Here is a 13,941-nt window from a genome sequence, read left to right on the forward strand (position 1 = left end):
ATGCTGAGCTTTCACTGCTTTCAAAGAAAAGCCCAACATCACACAAACTATTGATTCCCTGAATTTTAAAGCTGAAAGTTTTCTTTGTCTTTGTCTTTTCTTTTAAACGTGTTTGTTTGCGTGTTTCTCCGTGGCTGTGAATTCCTGATTTCTCTCTTTTCTCTCTCATTTCTAGTCTATGCTACAGTCCAGGAAAGCTGGACTCGCCCACACACTGGCCACACGGACCTCCCTGAAAGACGAAGAGCTTGTGAGTGGCCAAGTGCATATGCCATACACATAAACACACACACACACAAACAATAAAAGTGTGAGTTACCTCGATGCCAGCTAAGCTCAACTTATTTTTACAAACAGTCACACACACTTTTTCACACTTTTTTCCCTCCAACTGTTTTCCTGCTGTCATTATCCTGCAGCCATATTGTTGATCTGTTTGTTGGAGATCCAATATACTGTAGGCTCTGGATTTTGCTGAGTCAACTTCAGACAGCTTCATGTTTTAATGGAGGCAGGGGCAGACTTCATGTTTGTTTATTATAGTTCATTTTGCAATTCTTTTCCATGCCTCGCTGTGCCAAGTCATGATGGTGATTACATTATATATCAGAAGAAGCATTAATAATTAAAGTGCATAAAATAGGTCACTGGATTTGGCAGAAAACGATACAGCAGAGGACAGGAGGAGATTCAAGGGTTGGGATTTTCTTTTCAGAGTATAATTACACATGAAAAATTAAGAGCCTCTTATTTGGATGAAACACAGTTTACTAGAGTCTTACAGTGTAAAGGAATTAAATACTTAGAACATATATTAGAAGGAACAAAATTTATTCCATTTGACAGACTAGTTACACAATATGGGATCAACAAGAAAAGATTTTTAGAATATCAACAAATTAAATCCATAGTAAAAAAGAAATTTAACCTCAGTCAAGTTGAATTACAAACACCACCAAGTGTGGTTCAATTTCTTACTCTTAAATCCCCCAAACTATTATCTAAAATATACAGAACACTTTCTAAAATAGATGAATCAATATCCCTTCCTATTGCAAAGTGGGAAGCAGATTTATCAGTCAGCTTAGACCAAAACGTCTGGTCTCAGATGTGCTTAAAAACCTTTAAATTGATTAAAAATCCCAATCTGCAATTAATACAATACAAAATACTGCATAGAGTGCACTATACAGGTCATCAAATGTTCAAGATGGGCTTTACATCCGCCAACAACTGCTCACACTGTCAAGGCAATACACCAGACAATTACATCCACGCTCTTTGGTTCTGTCCACCAGTGCAGAAGTTTTGGCACGAGATATGTGAGGACTTATCAAAGTGTCTGAAATGTAAAATTCCAACCTCCCCTTTAGTATGCTTGTTGGGAAATTTGGATGATGTCACTACAGAAACTAATACAGTCCACATGGTTTTTACTGCCCTATGCATCGCCAAGAAAACGGTCCTCATGAACTGGAAAAATAAAAATAATCTTAATTCTAGCCAATATAGAAACTATCTAATAGATCACATTAGTCTCGATATAGCCTCTGCCACCACATTAGATCAATCCCTCTGGGCTCCTTTGATCGGCTCCATCACCTAGCGGGGTTGGGGGGTCATGGTTTGGTCCCGCCTTGGCTATTGTGGTTGATGTGGAGGTTGGGATGGGCTTAGGGCACCTGGAGGACCCCTAGAGACGTTATCCCTGGAGGGCTTAACCCGGGGGTTGTGTTCATAACCTGGTTAGTGGCTCTGGTCGCTCTCAGAGGGTGTTCTCCTCGTGGCTGCGTGCAGCGGGGCTGGAGGATGGTCTGTGCTGGCGGACGTAGGTTACTGGCCTGGTGGCCTGGCTGCCCCTGAGTGGATCCGGGGCGGGCGTGGGGGTTTGGGGTTCGGGGGTGCTTCGCCTCCGTGCTGGGGCTCTGGCTGGGCCTTGGGGGCTTCGGTCCTCGTCGGTGTGTCGCCGAGGTTGTGGGCGGGTGGGTGCACGGGGGCTCAGCCCTGGCGCAGGGGGCCTCTTGTGCATCGGCCTAACCGGGGGGCTCTTCAACTGGCAGGGAGGTTGTTCCATCTTTGCAGGAGTCCACTCTGCAGGTGGGGGAGAGACATAGGAGAGGTGGAGAATAAACTTAACCTGGGTGTCTGTGTCTTGTGTAGTCTGGGAGATGATTGAATGTTGGGGTGGGTACAGTTTCCTCTGCGGTGGGGTAGGGTGGGCTGCCCCGGGTCCTGTGGGGCTTGGCGGTGCTGCTGCCGTAGGCCCCGGTCTGGATGGGCCTGGGCTCCCTTGCCTTGGTGGATACCAGAGGACGGGGGTGCCTATTGGGGTCAGCGGGGGAGCTGGCCCTAGGGAGGGACACCCTCCCCTCCCTTCTTTTCCTCCCCATCCCCGGCTGCCTCCCTCTTCCCGCTCCACCACACCCACCCACACAGGTAGGGCTTTGGGGTGCGGGTGTGTCACCAGGGTGCAGGGGAGACATTCCCCCCCCCCCTCTGTCCTCTTCTGGCCACCTGTGCCTCAATTTTATCTCACAACTTAGACATCCACATTACTTACACTCTCATAACACACACACACACACATATATATATATATATATATATATATATATATATATATATATATATATATATATATATATATATATATATATATAGGGCCTTGAGGGTGGGCACGTTAACGGCGTCCAGTAGACGGTCTGTGTATTCAAACCTACCTCTGGCGCCGGTGCCCACCTCTCATTTTTAAATCCATGTAGACATTGAGGGTTCTCGGGAGGGGCCGTGCTAACACCTGCTGCTCTCTGGCAGCAGCACCATGCTCTCCCTTGTTTTAAATACACTTTAGAGCAACACGCAGCAACACTACACTTGAGCGGGAGGAGGAGGGTATGGGGTCTTAACACACCCCCGTTCTCTGCTAGCCATCGGGGCGGGGGGGCTGGGAAGAGATGCTGGCTGTCCGATTGGCCTCCCTGCTGCTGCGGAGCCTGGGGCGGTCTGCTAGCCTCCACCCCGGAGGGAAGGGTAACATCTCTTGGGTCTGGGTGCCGTTTCCATCTCTGGGGGTGGATACCTGGACCCGGGGTATAGAGTATGTTTGGGGAGTGTGATTGTGTGTACGTGTCCATTTACGTTTATTCCTACGTTGGGTGAGTGCTGAGTGTTTGTATATGTGTGCATGAGGGTGGGAATGCATGTCTGTGTCTGTGTGTGCCTGTTTGTCTGTGTCTATATGTCAGGTCGGGTCTTAGACTCCACCTCTCTGGGAACTCCCAGGCCCTCCAAAGTGTGGAGGCCTATCTCCCCTCACCACACTCCCTGCCGGTGACTGATGCCCTCAGGGGTCGGTGCATTGTTGGTTCTTGGTGTCCGGGGCTGGGCGCTCGGGTATGTACCGGCTCACTCCCGGTGGCTACTTGGCGGGGCCTGGCGCCTGCTGCTCGGTCAGGCCTCTTCCGGGGCGCGGGGGGCCCTCGGGCCTCTGGCCTCTGTGCCTGCGGCTCGGTTCACTCTGGCACAGCTGGCTGCCGGCGGAGCCGGCGGGCACGCCGGTGCAGCCCCCTCTAGTTTCTGCCCGGTGGCTACTGGGTGACCCCTCGTCTGGGGATCCTCAGCCCTTCCCATGAAGGTGGCACGGATGCCCCTCCGGTGGTCCTCCTTGGGCTCTTGCACTCTGGGACCTCTGGATGTCTGGGGCCTGGATCTCCTCCATGCCTGCTTCATGCCCTGGGGGACAGGGCTATGGCTCTCTACATCCTCTTGCAGACCATTACATGGGGAAACCATTTGAATACAAGCGCGCCGATCCACACAGGTGTGCACACAGGTGTTCACTGTTTGTAGACTTAAATCACACCTTTCTTGGCTGCTACTTCAAAGCACATTGTGCGCTGTCTGTCCTGCGTGCTGCACAACAACATTCAATATTTAGTATTTACTGCTGTTTACACTTAGCTAGATTAATGCGATGGTGTTGTGTTTAGTATGTTGCTTTGTTTTGTTTTTTTGCTTGTTTTCTATTCTTTTTCTCTCAACAGGTGATCCCGGAGATATTTTTTTCCCCCCTTTCTCACTGTCCCTCTCCCCTTCTGTTTTTCTTTTCCTTCCTCTTTCTTTCTCCCTTTCCTATCCCTCACTCATGTCTGTCCCGTCTGTAACAACTGAAAATAAAATAAAATAAATAATAAAAACAAAGGTCGATCAAATGGACCAATACGGCAATGCCATGATGATCCATTTGGCAAAATAAATCCATTGGGTATCCTTGTTGGTCTTCAGACAACAATTCTGACGGCTAAAGAACCAAATGGGACAGGCAAAAAAAAAAAAAAAAAAAAAAAAAAAAAAGTCTTACAGTGTAGAAGACTTGTGCACAAACATGTGCAGCTCAAGTGCAATGCTAAAAGTAGACCATGCAATAAATACCGGCTCGCCTTATAACTGAGTGACTTTAGTTTTAAGGCCATAGGTTGTGTTGGTGGACTGAACCGTATTGATGGTCTCTCACCTTTTTTCCTACAATATATGAACCGTCATGACTTGTGTTGCAGACTCTTTTTATTTTGTTGGATTCCGATTCCAAGTTTATGTTTCTCATCAATTCAGACAGAAAGCCTGGAGCCCAACGATGTGCAGGCTTTAAAAGTGAGCTGGTCATTTAGAGCATGCATTTAATTATTACTTGAAAATACAGACCTACATAAACATTTATAGAAGAGTACTCTGCACATGTTCGTGTGGGTGTGCATGGTGTAAGGGGTTCATAGAAAAGAAAAGAAAAACACTGAGATAAACAACGTGTGCAATGCTGACGGTTCTGTTATTTCAGTCAGACAGTGTGAAAAGAAACTTTAAAAATGTGCCGCTAAAGGTTCGTCCTTTTTGGTCATCAACAGCCAAAAAGTACCAAAAACAGTCGCCGACAAATGGAAATCAAAGGTGATAAAATCACAGAAAAGAACAAAGTGAAATCAGAAGGTCAGATCAATAAAAGTGAAATTATTGATACAAAACAGTCATTTCTATTAGTAACTCCACTGCACCAGCATCTCTACCATGATAATTATAAAGAAAAGAATAAAGAGAGCATTAACAATAATAATAATGACTCACTTGCCCTCTGTACAAAATTCACCAAATCAAACTGGGCTTCTTGTCAAAGTGTCCTCTGGTCTTGTGTAGATTGTTCACCTCCTCCCACGCTCCTCCCACAACATCAGAATTTAGTTCATCAGAGGAAAGTCGTAGAATTTCAATCAAATTAACTGCTGTACATAATCAAAGCTCGCTGTCATTTTAAATGATACTTCCGTAAAATTACGCTGTGGTTAATTTTCACAGCTTTCCTGAATTACTTCTGCAGACCTTACTTAAATCAGAGTACAGTGAACACAACTAGCTAATATATACTTTTATATAATTATGTATTACTAAGTGCGAATAGTCTTTTGTGCATTTCTGTCACTGACCTCGTCGTCCTCTGTCTTGCCTTGTTATGCATCCTCGCCTTTTTGCTCCATCTCTGCTCCCTCCGTTTACTTTCTTTGGAAAATGTTTTAAAAACCAGTCCTACTCGCTTTTATGCTTCGTTCAGACGCTCTGGCTGTGACTGACCTTCTCTTTATCGCTTCCTCTCTCTCTTTTTCCCTCCAACAGAAAAACCACGTATACAAGAAGACCCTGCAGGCTCTCATCTACCCCATCTCCTGCACCACGCCGCACAATTTTGAAGTGTGGACCGCCACCACACCCACTTACTGCTACGAGTGCGAGGGTCTGCTGTGGGGCATCGCCCGGCAGGGAATGCGCTGTGCAGAGTGCGGGGTCAAAGTGCATGAGAAATGCCAAGAGCTGCTAAACGCCGACTGCCTGCAAAGTAAGTAAAGTTATTAAACTACCTGACAGCTGAATTGTCATATTTATTATTGCTTCCTGTGAACTCGCTGCATCGCCTTCAGGAGCGGCCGAGAAGAGCTCCAAGACCGGGGCGGAGGACCGGACGCAGCACATCATCATGGCCATGAAAGACCGGATGAAAATCCGCGAGAGGAACAAGCCAGAGATCTTTGAGGAGATCCGTAAAGTGTTCAACATCTCCAAGATGGTCCACACCCAGAACATGAAGAACATTAAGCAAAGTGTGCTGGATGGCACTTCCAAGTGGTCAGCCAAGATCACCATCAATGGTATTTACTTGTTACTTCTTACTTAAAGTTAAAAACATAAACAGTTGCCTATTTTCTCTACAGAGACCATTGAAATGTTTAAAGTAGTTTTAAACTGGAGTGCAAATGCCACATTTCACTACAAGGCATCTTTAATCTGCCTCCGTTTTTGTCTGACTTTCAGTTATTGAAAGATAAAAACACATTTGCACAAACTCTCCCCAACATTTTCAGACTCCTGTTCGGAGCAAATTTCTGGCAGACATCCAGGAAAAGTAATTCCCAGATTCTTTTCACTCTAGTAAAATGTGAAGGTTCCCTTTTTATAATTAACACTGACTTCAGCCACATTTAGTTTAGTGTATTTTAGTTAGGCCCCACATTAGTCAAAAAGGATCTCCGCTTATACGTGGAAAGTATACAGTAGTTACGGCACCAGCAAGACCTCCACAGGCATCAGTGACAAATATGAAAGTGGTTTGGATGGTGGGTTGCAAAGTGTCTTGCAGAGGCAGCTTTAGTCAGGCTAATGGGTTTCAGCTAAGGTGTCAGCTAACATAGGCTGTATCCCAATTCAGGGTCTGCAGCCTCAACGATCCTCAAGGGCCGCGTACTCAAAGACCGCTAAGGCCGGAAGTGCGAGGCTTGTGAAATGGGACGGTCTAGCCTCCGTCGCGCTGCCCAGGTTGCCTAGCAACCATGATACTAACAGCTGGAAACGTTTCATACAGCTTTGTTTGACAGAAAAGAAGGAGAAAATCTTTTGTTCATTTGTTTGTTTCTACATGAGCTTTGATCATTCTCTGATTAAGCTCAGCTATTGAACGGCGTATATTTTAAAGTAAAGGCTTTAAAACCAAGTTAGTACAAACGTCACTAATGTCACATAACTTTGCTGACATGTGGCCAACAGTAATGTTTTAATGATCTTCGTTATTAAACATTTGCACATAAATAAGTGACATAATATTCAGTACTTACTTAAAGTTTACTCTTCGGCGCCCCTCATCCGCTGTTTTTTTTTTTGGCAAAATTATTCACACCCACCGCCGCGCTATGCATTCTGGGATATGTTGGGCCACGAAGTCTACACCGCCACGTCCTTAAAATTCAGGGAAATGAAGGACGCATTTGAGGGCCGCATTTCGAGCAGCCTTTGAATTGGGACAGCCTTCGTCGCGTCGCTGTGACGTAATTGGCCTTAAAATGCGGCCTTTAAGGCTGCAGACCCTGAATTGGGATACAGCCATAGGCTGGGATCACCTGGGATTGGCTGAGTCCCCAAGGTGTCATTAATGTCCGTTAGTAAATAAATTCTCCTGGTAAATGCAAAAAACACACAGTGCCTTTAAGGAGGCCTAAATATTAGTCAACCAGACCTCAGTGCACAATTTCCGACACTTTCCCAACAGAGTGACTGTGGGTGTTAGAAAGTTGGAAAAGCAAAGCAGTTTTTTTCATGCATATTCAAATCCGATGAGTGTTAGGAAAGCTGGCACAGTTCTCGTCGACACCTGTGTAAACCTGCAGCTGTGTAGAAGTGAAGCAGAGCGTCGCTGAGCCGGAGTGCGACAGTTGCTAAAAAATCTCCACCCATATTCATAAAGCATCTTCTTTCCTCACACCGTCTCCTGAGCTGTGCTGAAACTTTAACTGTTTATAGGAAGGAGTTACTAATTTGAACGGATTCACATCCCCACCTCTCTTCGCCGCACATCATCAGGACTGCCACTGTTACCAAAGCAACCAGACATATCACACCATATATTGGCAGCAGTGTTTCCATAGCAGCCATCACACCTTGTCTCCCCAATCAGCAGAGATGAGCTCGTTTAAAGATGAGATACAGGGACGGGCGTGGAGCTGCTGCTTTGCTGAAAATCATTCATAACCTGATGGCTGTCATTCACGTTTCTGCTGAACGAGGTCTGACAAACATACTCGACCGATTCTTGATATGCAGTAATTGTCACGGCTGGGGCGGCGGTCGTGTGGTGGAATGAATGAGCCAAGATGCAGATGGCAGCAGAGATGCAGGTGGAGATTTATTTACAGTGAAAAACCAGGTGAGGACAGAACTGAATATAAACCTAAACCGGGAAAACGAACACAAATAGAGGACATGAGGCGAAGAACAGAGAGACACGGAGATATACCAAAATGATGCAGAAGCTTCACAGAGAAACACAGACGACGCGACACATACTATAAATACACACAGCAGGTAATCAGGAAATAGCACACAGGAGGGGACACAGCTGGAACTGATGGGCATAACGAGACACAGACCTACAGTAAGAGTAAAGTAAAACAGGAAACACACAAACTGTTTTACAACACAAAACCCGAACAGAGCACAGAGGGAGACACAGGTAGGGATGATAAACACAACAACCAAACCCAAAGAACTAATACAAAATCAGAATAAACTAGAAAATAATAATAATAGACTCAAAGCGCTGGGTCACCGACCCAGGACCATGACAGTAATAGAATTTATTTATTTTTGACACTTTTTATTTGTTTAGGAACATTTTTATGCAACAAGATAAAATAAAAAAAGAAAAAGAAAAAACAGAAACAATATGAGGTTATGGGAAGTTTTTTTTTTTGCCTGTCCCGTTTGGCTCTTTTGCCATCAAAATTATTGTCTAAAGCCGAAGAAAGATGCCCAACGGATTTACTTTACCAAATTGACCATCCCAGCTTTGCCGTATTGGTCCATTTGATTCACCTTTTACTGTTTATTTTATTTTCACTTGCTGAATATGGGACAGACTTGACTGGGAGAAAGAAAGAGGGAAAGAAAAACAGCTGAGAAGAGGAACAGGGAGAAGGGCAAAAAACAAAAACCAACAGAATAAGCAGAAAAAAAATCCATATATCGATCACCTGGATCACCTGTTGAGAAAGAAAAAAGAAAACAAGCAGAAGAAAACGAGAGTAATAGAATAAACAACATCACAATGATATATGGGAATATGACAGTAAATACTAAATATTAAACATTATTGTGCAGCACGTAAGATCGACAGCACAGTGTGCTTTGAGGTAGCAGCCAAAAAGGGTGTCGTTTGTGTGTGTGTGATCACCCATGTGTACACCTGTGAGCATGGATGCGCTTTTTTTTAAAAGGTTCCTTCATGTAATGATCTGCTAGAGGGTGTGGGGGGGCCACTGCCCCGTCCTCCAGGGCATGAGGTCATGGGAAGATAACATACGCCCGTACATACATCTGCACATCCACATATACATACGTCAGCAAGTCTGCATTACTAATTCTATGCATTAAAGGCTGCTGCCACAAGCTGTAAAGTCCAGCCATTTTCTCCATCGTCTCCTTCCCAGAACTCCCTGCAGTCGCAGAGTGAAAGTCATACATTCCATCAATTTGACGTCTTCCACTGTAGAGGTAAAAAGTGTTACAGTGGGAGGGTCTCTACAGAGCCAGCGTTTTGTTATGGCCTTCTTCGCAGAAGCCAAGAGAACTTTCAGAAGATAAACATCATCTGCAACTAAATCGTCTGTAAAATATCCCAGATACAATGAGGTAAATGTACAAGACACGTGGAATCCCAACACCTCTGTAATTATCTTTACAACTTCCGTCCAGAAGGGTCGTATGAGTGAGAATATATGACCGTAATCAGCCATGTCTTCCCCACAATTCCTCCAGCAAAACGCAGGTGTGGCACTGAATTTAGACTTCTGTTTAGGCGTTATGAAATAGCGTATAATGTTCTTCCAGCAGAAGTCCCGCCACATGTTGGAGTTAGTTGTGGTAAACTGTGTCTCCCAGATCCGTGCCCACCCAAGTACCGTATTTCCCGGACTACAAAGCGCACCTGAATATTAGCCGCACAAGCTAAAATCAGGGGAAAATCCTGTTTTGTACATACATTAGCCGCACCTGACTAAAAGCCGCAGGTGTTTCAATGTTGACTTATCATATGTAAGAGAATATGCACAAAGGGAATTGTCAGGAAAGAGATGGCTGTTTGGAGACACACCCCTTTTATTAATATTTTGAAAAACAAGTTATGGGTACATATTTGCATAACGTTTTAGGTATATGCACAAGTACAAAACATGTACTGTGCTTCATAAACGAGTAACAAATGTAGTACATAACAATAACCTACAGCACACCAGAAAAATAGATTGGCCTACCTTTTAGGCTCAGGTGCAGTGACACGGCTTTAACAAGAAGAAAAGTCAGTCATTCACCACCATCTTTCTCTTCTTCCTGCGCACTAAAACCACCAAAGTCCTCTTCTCCAGTGTCGGATAAGAACAGGCTCAGGATGGCTTCGTCATCCACTCTCTGCTTCTCTCTTTCGTTGTCACTTTCAAAACCAAACAAATCCTCGTTGTCAGTGTCAGAGTCGAACACCCTCTGAAGGGCCGTGGCGGTGTCCTCCTCTCCATCATGCAGCAGTCCAGCCCTTCGAAATCCGTTGGTGATCGTGGATGTTTTCACACTTTTCCACGCTGTCAGAATCCACTGGTGGAGTTGAGCATAACTTGCTTTTCGCAAGTTTATCGCCGCTCGTCATCCACGCCTCCAGCTGAACACGTAGCGCTACTTTGAAGTTTGTTTTTCACGCTACTTGTACGGCACTATGTTTCCTGGCGGATGGACATGTGACCAACATACCACTCTTGAACCCCGATACTCTGTATCTGATCACATGTCCTTCCACCAGGCAACGTAGTGCCATACAACAGCGGAACAAACAAAACAAATCTTACGATATGACAAAAATCATGGACAATCCTTAGAAAAGCCGCACCTGACTAAAAGCCGCACCTGACTAAAAGCCGCAGGGTTCAAAGCTTGTGCAAAAAGTAGCGGCTTATAGCCCGACAATTACAGTAATAGAATTTTTAAAAAGTACATGTTCAGAAGCTTTGGAAGCATCTCTTTGCACAGTAGTCCTCCTATCAGTGTGGCTGCTTGTAAGCACAGAAAAGCTTTTCTCTGTAGTTGTAAATGGGATAAAACCCTTTAAACAAGTGAACTTTTTAAACATGATTAAAAAAAAAGGCTGCATGTCTATAAACTGATCGAGCTGTCTAAAACGTCAGTCATGTCATCCGTCTGAAATACAACTCGAAGCGCTTTTAACTCGAACCCCTCTGGACTGACAGGAGATGCTTCACAGAGAGCTCTTTGAAGAGTCACTCGATTCCAGTGGGGAATAACCGATTTATATTCAAAATGCTCTTTAGCACAGAGACGTGGCCACTAAATGAACAGACGGCAAATATATGACTGGAACGTTATGGCTCATAGCAGCATATTAATCGTACATTCGAACGTACATCTCGTTAATCGTCATTTTATTTGGGAAAAAACAGGAAACAAATGTTTAAAGTGAGAAAACGGACCATTTAAAGAAATTGGGTAATTTTCAATTTGATGACATCATGTTTCCCACTGTGTGCAAACATCTGGGAAGTGAGGAGACCACCTGCTGGACTAACAGGAGAACAATGTTGTCCCGTTGTTGTCTGATGGAAGATTCCTGCTGCTTCACAGTCCTGGGTCTTCTTTGCTGTAGTTTTAGTTTCACGATGATCCAGATGTTCAGCACCCAGACTCTTCTTCTGTGAAGCCATGCTGTTGTTGTCTTGCTGAAATACACAAAACCTTCCCTGGAGAGAAGCAGGAGAAAGTCATCTGGCTGGGAGCAGATGTTGAGCTAAAACCTCCTGAGCCCACGGAGCCATGCACGTGAATGCAGTTAAAAGGCTTTGCCCGTTGTGCACAGAGATTTTTCAAGTTTCTCAGAATCTTTCAGTGATATTAGGCACTAATAATGGGATTTACATCATTCTGAATTTGTTCCACAATTTTTAGACATCATTCTTTGCAGTGTGGTGAACGTCTGCCCATCTTTACTTCTGAAAAACTCTGCCTCTCTCTTTATACACAGACAGGTCAGTGACCTGTCACCAATTAACCTGATTGTCATTTTTAGCACCATTTACTTTTCCAGACATTTGTTGCTCCATCCCAACTTTTTGGAGACGTGTTGCTGCCCTCAAGTTTAAAATGACCTTTTTTTTCTTTTATTCTTAAAATGGTACATTTTCTAAGCTCAAATATTTTATTTGTTTTTTATGTTCTATTATAAATAAAATCTGGGTATGCGATTGTCAAAGATTCTGTTTTGAATCATAATTGACTCAGCGTCCCAGCTTTTTTGGTGAATCTGGCATCAACAATGCATTTTTTTCTGCTGAACTGCTGCTCGTGGGATGGTTTTAGTTTTTCAGGCCATTCTCTGTAAACTGTAGAGAAGCTGTGCAGGAAATCCCAGCAGATCAGCAGTTTGTGAAATCCTCAGACCAGCCTGTCCACAACTAACAACCATCCAAGTCCCTTAAATCACCTTTCTTACTCTTTCTGATGCTCAGTTTGAACTTCAGCAGCTCATCTTGATTATGTCTCCATGCCTGCATGAATCGAATTGCTGCCATGTGATTGCTCTATTTGAACATTTGCATTAACAAGCACTCTAACAGGTGTACCTAATAAAATGGTTGAGTGTAGATATTCATAAATGGCATAAATGTGTTATTCTTTTTCCTATTTTTAAAATTAAAAACAGATGTGATCACCTGTTTACATTTCATACCCCAATAATCTGTCAATCTGATGCACAAACTGGCTTTTTTTCAAATATTAGACACGGAAAACATGTCACACTCTTTAACTACAGTCAGTGTTTGCTGTTAAGCAACAGCTATTTATGGCCTCGGACACACACAGGTTGTGAAATCGGCCTCATTTGCTACATTCTGAACGATGAGACTCACCCTGAGCTCACCCTGCATGTCGAATTTCTGTCAATAACCTTCCTCCCGGTCCTAGAAAATGTGCATGTTGCTTAGTTTATTTGTCCTCAGGCTTCAGCTCGCGTTAAAGTCTGCAGCTATGAATAGTTCCCCTCATTAGTATGTGCTGCAGAAATCCCGCTTGCCTTCTCACCTGGATTAAAGTGACAGTGAGGGATGGCAGAAATGAAGTTGTCCCTCCTTGGTACCTGTTGACCTTCCGTTGTTGATAAATGTCTCCAGACACAATTCAGATCATCCGTCTATCAAAAAAGTTTTGTGCTGGCTGACTGGAGAGAAGCCAAACAGAGCCAGGCGTCACAGAAACGGCTTTTCATGTATTGCTTGGTTGTTTTAGGAGAGTAAGCTACAGATACAGCAACAGAATGCAATGTGCAGAAAGGAGATAAAAAAGATTGCATGCCATGTGCTGCTGACACTGCAGGCTTCACTACGCTCTAGTGCAACAGTGGGACCACATCATAGCCTCAGGGGTTTTTAAAGCCTACTTTCACCACTTGTTGCACAGAACCTCGCGGTTATTTAAGATATTTAGTAAAAAATGTTACCCAACATCTGCCTGTGAGTCACGAGTATTGTGTTACGAGGCTTTGCATAACTGTGTGGGTGATATTGTGTGTTTCGATGTGTGTGTGAATGAGAAACAGAAAGATGATGGTAGGGAGTAGGTGTTTGTTGTTCTTATGCAATTTTCATAGTCATTTTCTTTTTGTGTGTGTGTGTGTGTGTGTGTGTGTGTGCGTGTGTGTGTCAGTCGTCAGTGCCCAGGGTCTCCAGGCCAAGGACAGGACAGGTTCCAGCGATCCTTATGTGACCATCCAAGTGGGTAAAACCAAGAAGAGAACAAAGACGATCTACGGCAACCTGAACCCAGTCTGGGAGGAAAAGTTCAGCTTGTAAGTGCAAG

The 13,941-nt window shown here is 44.3% G+C and overlaps 1 protein-coding gene across 2 annotated transcripts in view; it reads left to right on the top strand.

Annotated features, from left to right (window-relative positions):
• LOC102797264 (protein unc-13 homolog B-like) overlaps window positions 1–13,941 on the top strand; it is a 211,869-nt gene that overhangs the window by 136,013 nt on the left and 61,915 nt on the right. Inside the window, exons 16-19 of one of the 2 annotated variants that reach the window (XM_087849490.1) lie at window positions 176–250; window positions 5,662–5,881; window positions 5,964–6,191; window positions 13,789–13,930. In XM_087849490.1, the coding sequence (XP_087705616.1) occupies window positions 176–250; window positions 5,662–5,881; window positions 5,964–6,191; window positions 13,789–13,930 (665 nt within the window). Of the gene's footprint in view, window positions 1–175; window positions 251–5,661; window positions 5,882–5,963; window positions 6,192–13,788; window positions 13,931–13,941 lie in introns of those variants that run through there. The other variant, XM_087849492.1, reaches the window with a different exon arrangement.

The sequence above is a fragment of the Neolamprologus brichardi genome, chromosome 12, assembly GCF_056152115.1.
Source record: "Neolamprologus brichardi isolate AB-2024 chromosome 12, ASM5615211v1, whole genome shotgun sequence".
In the NCBI taxonomy this organism is placed as follows: domain Eukaryota; kingdom Metazoa; phylum Chordata; class Actinopteri; order Cichliformes; family Cichlidae; genus Neolamprologus; species Neolamprologus brichardi.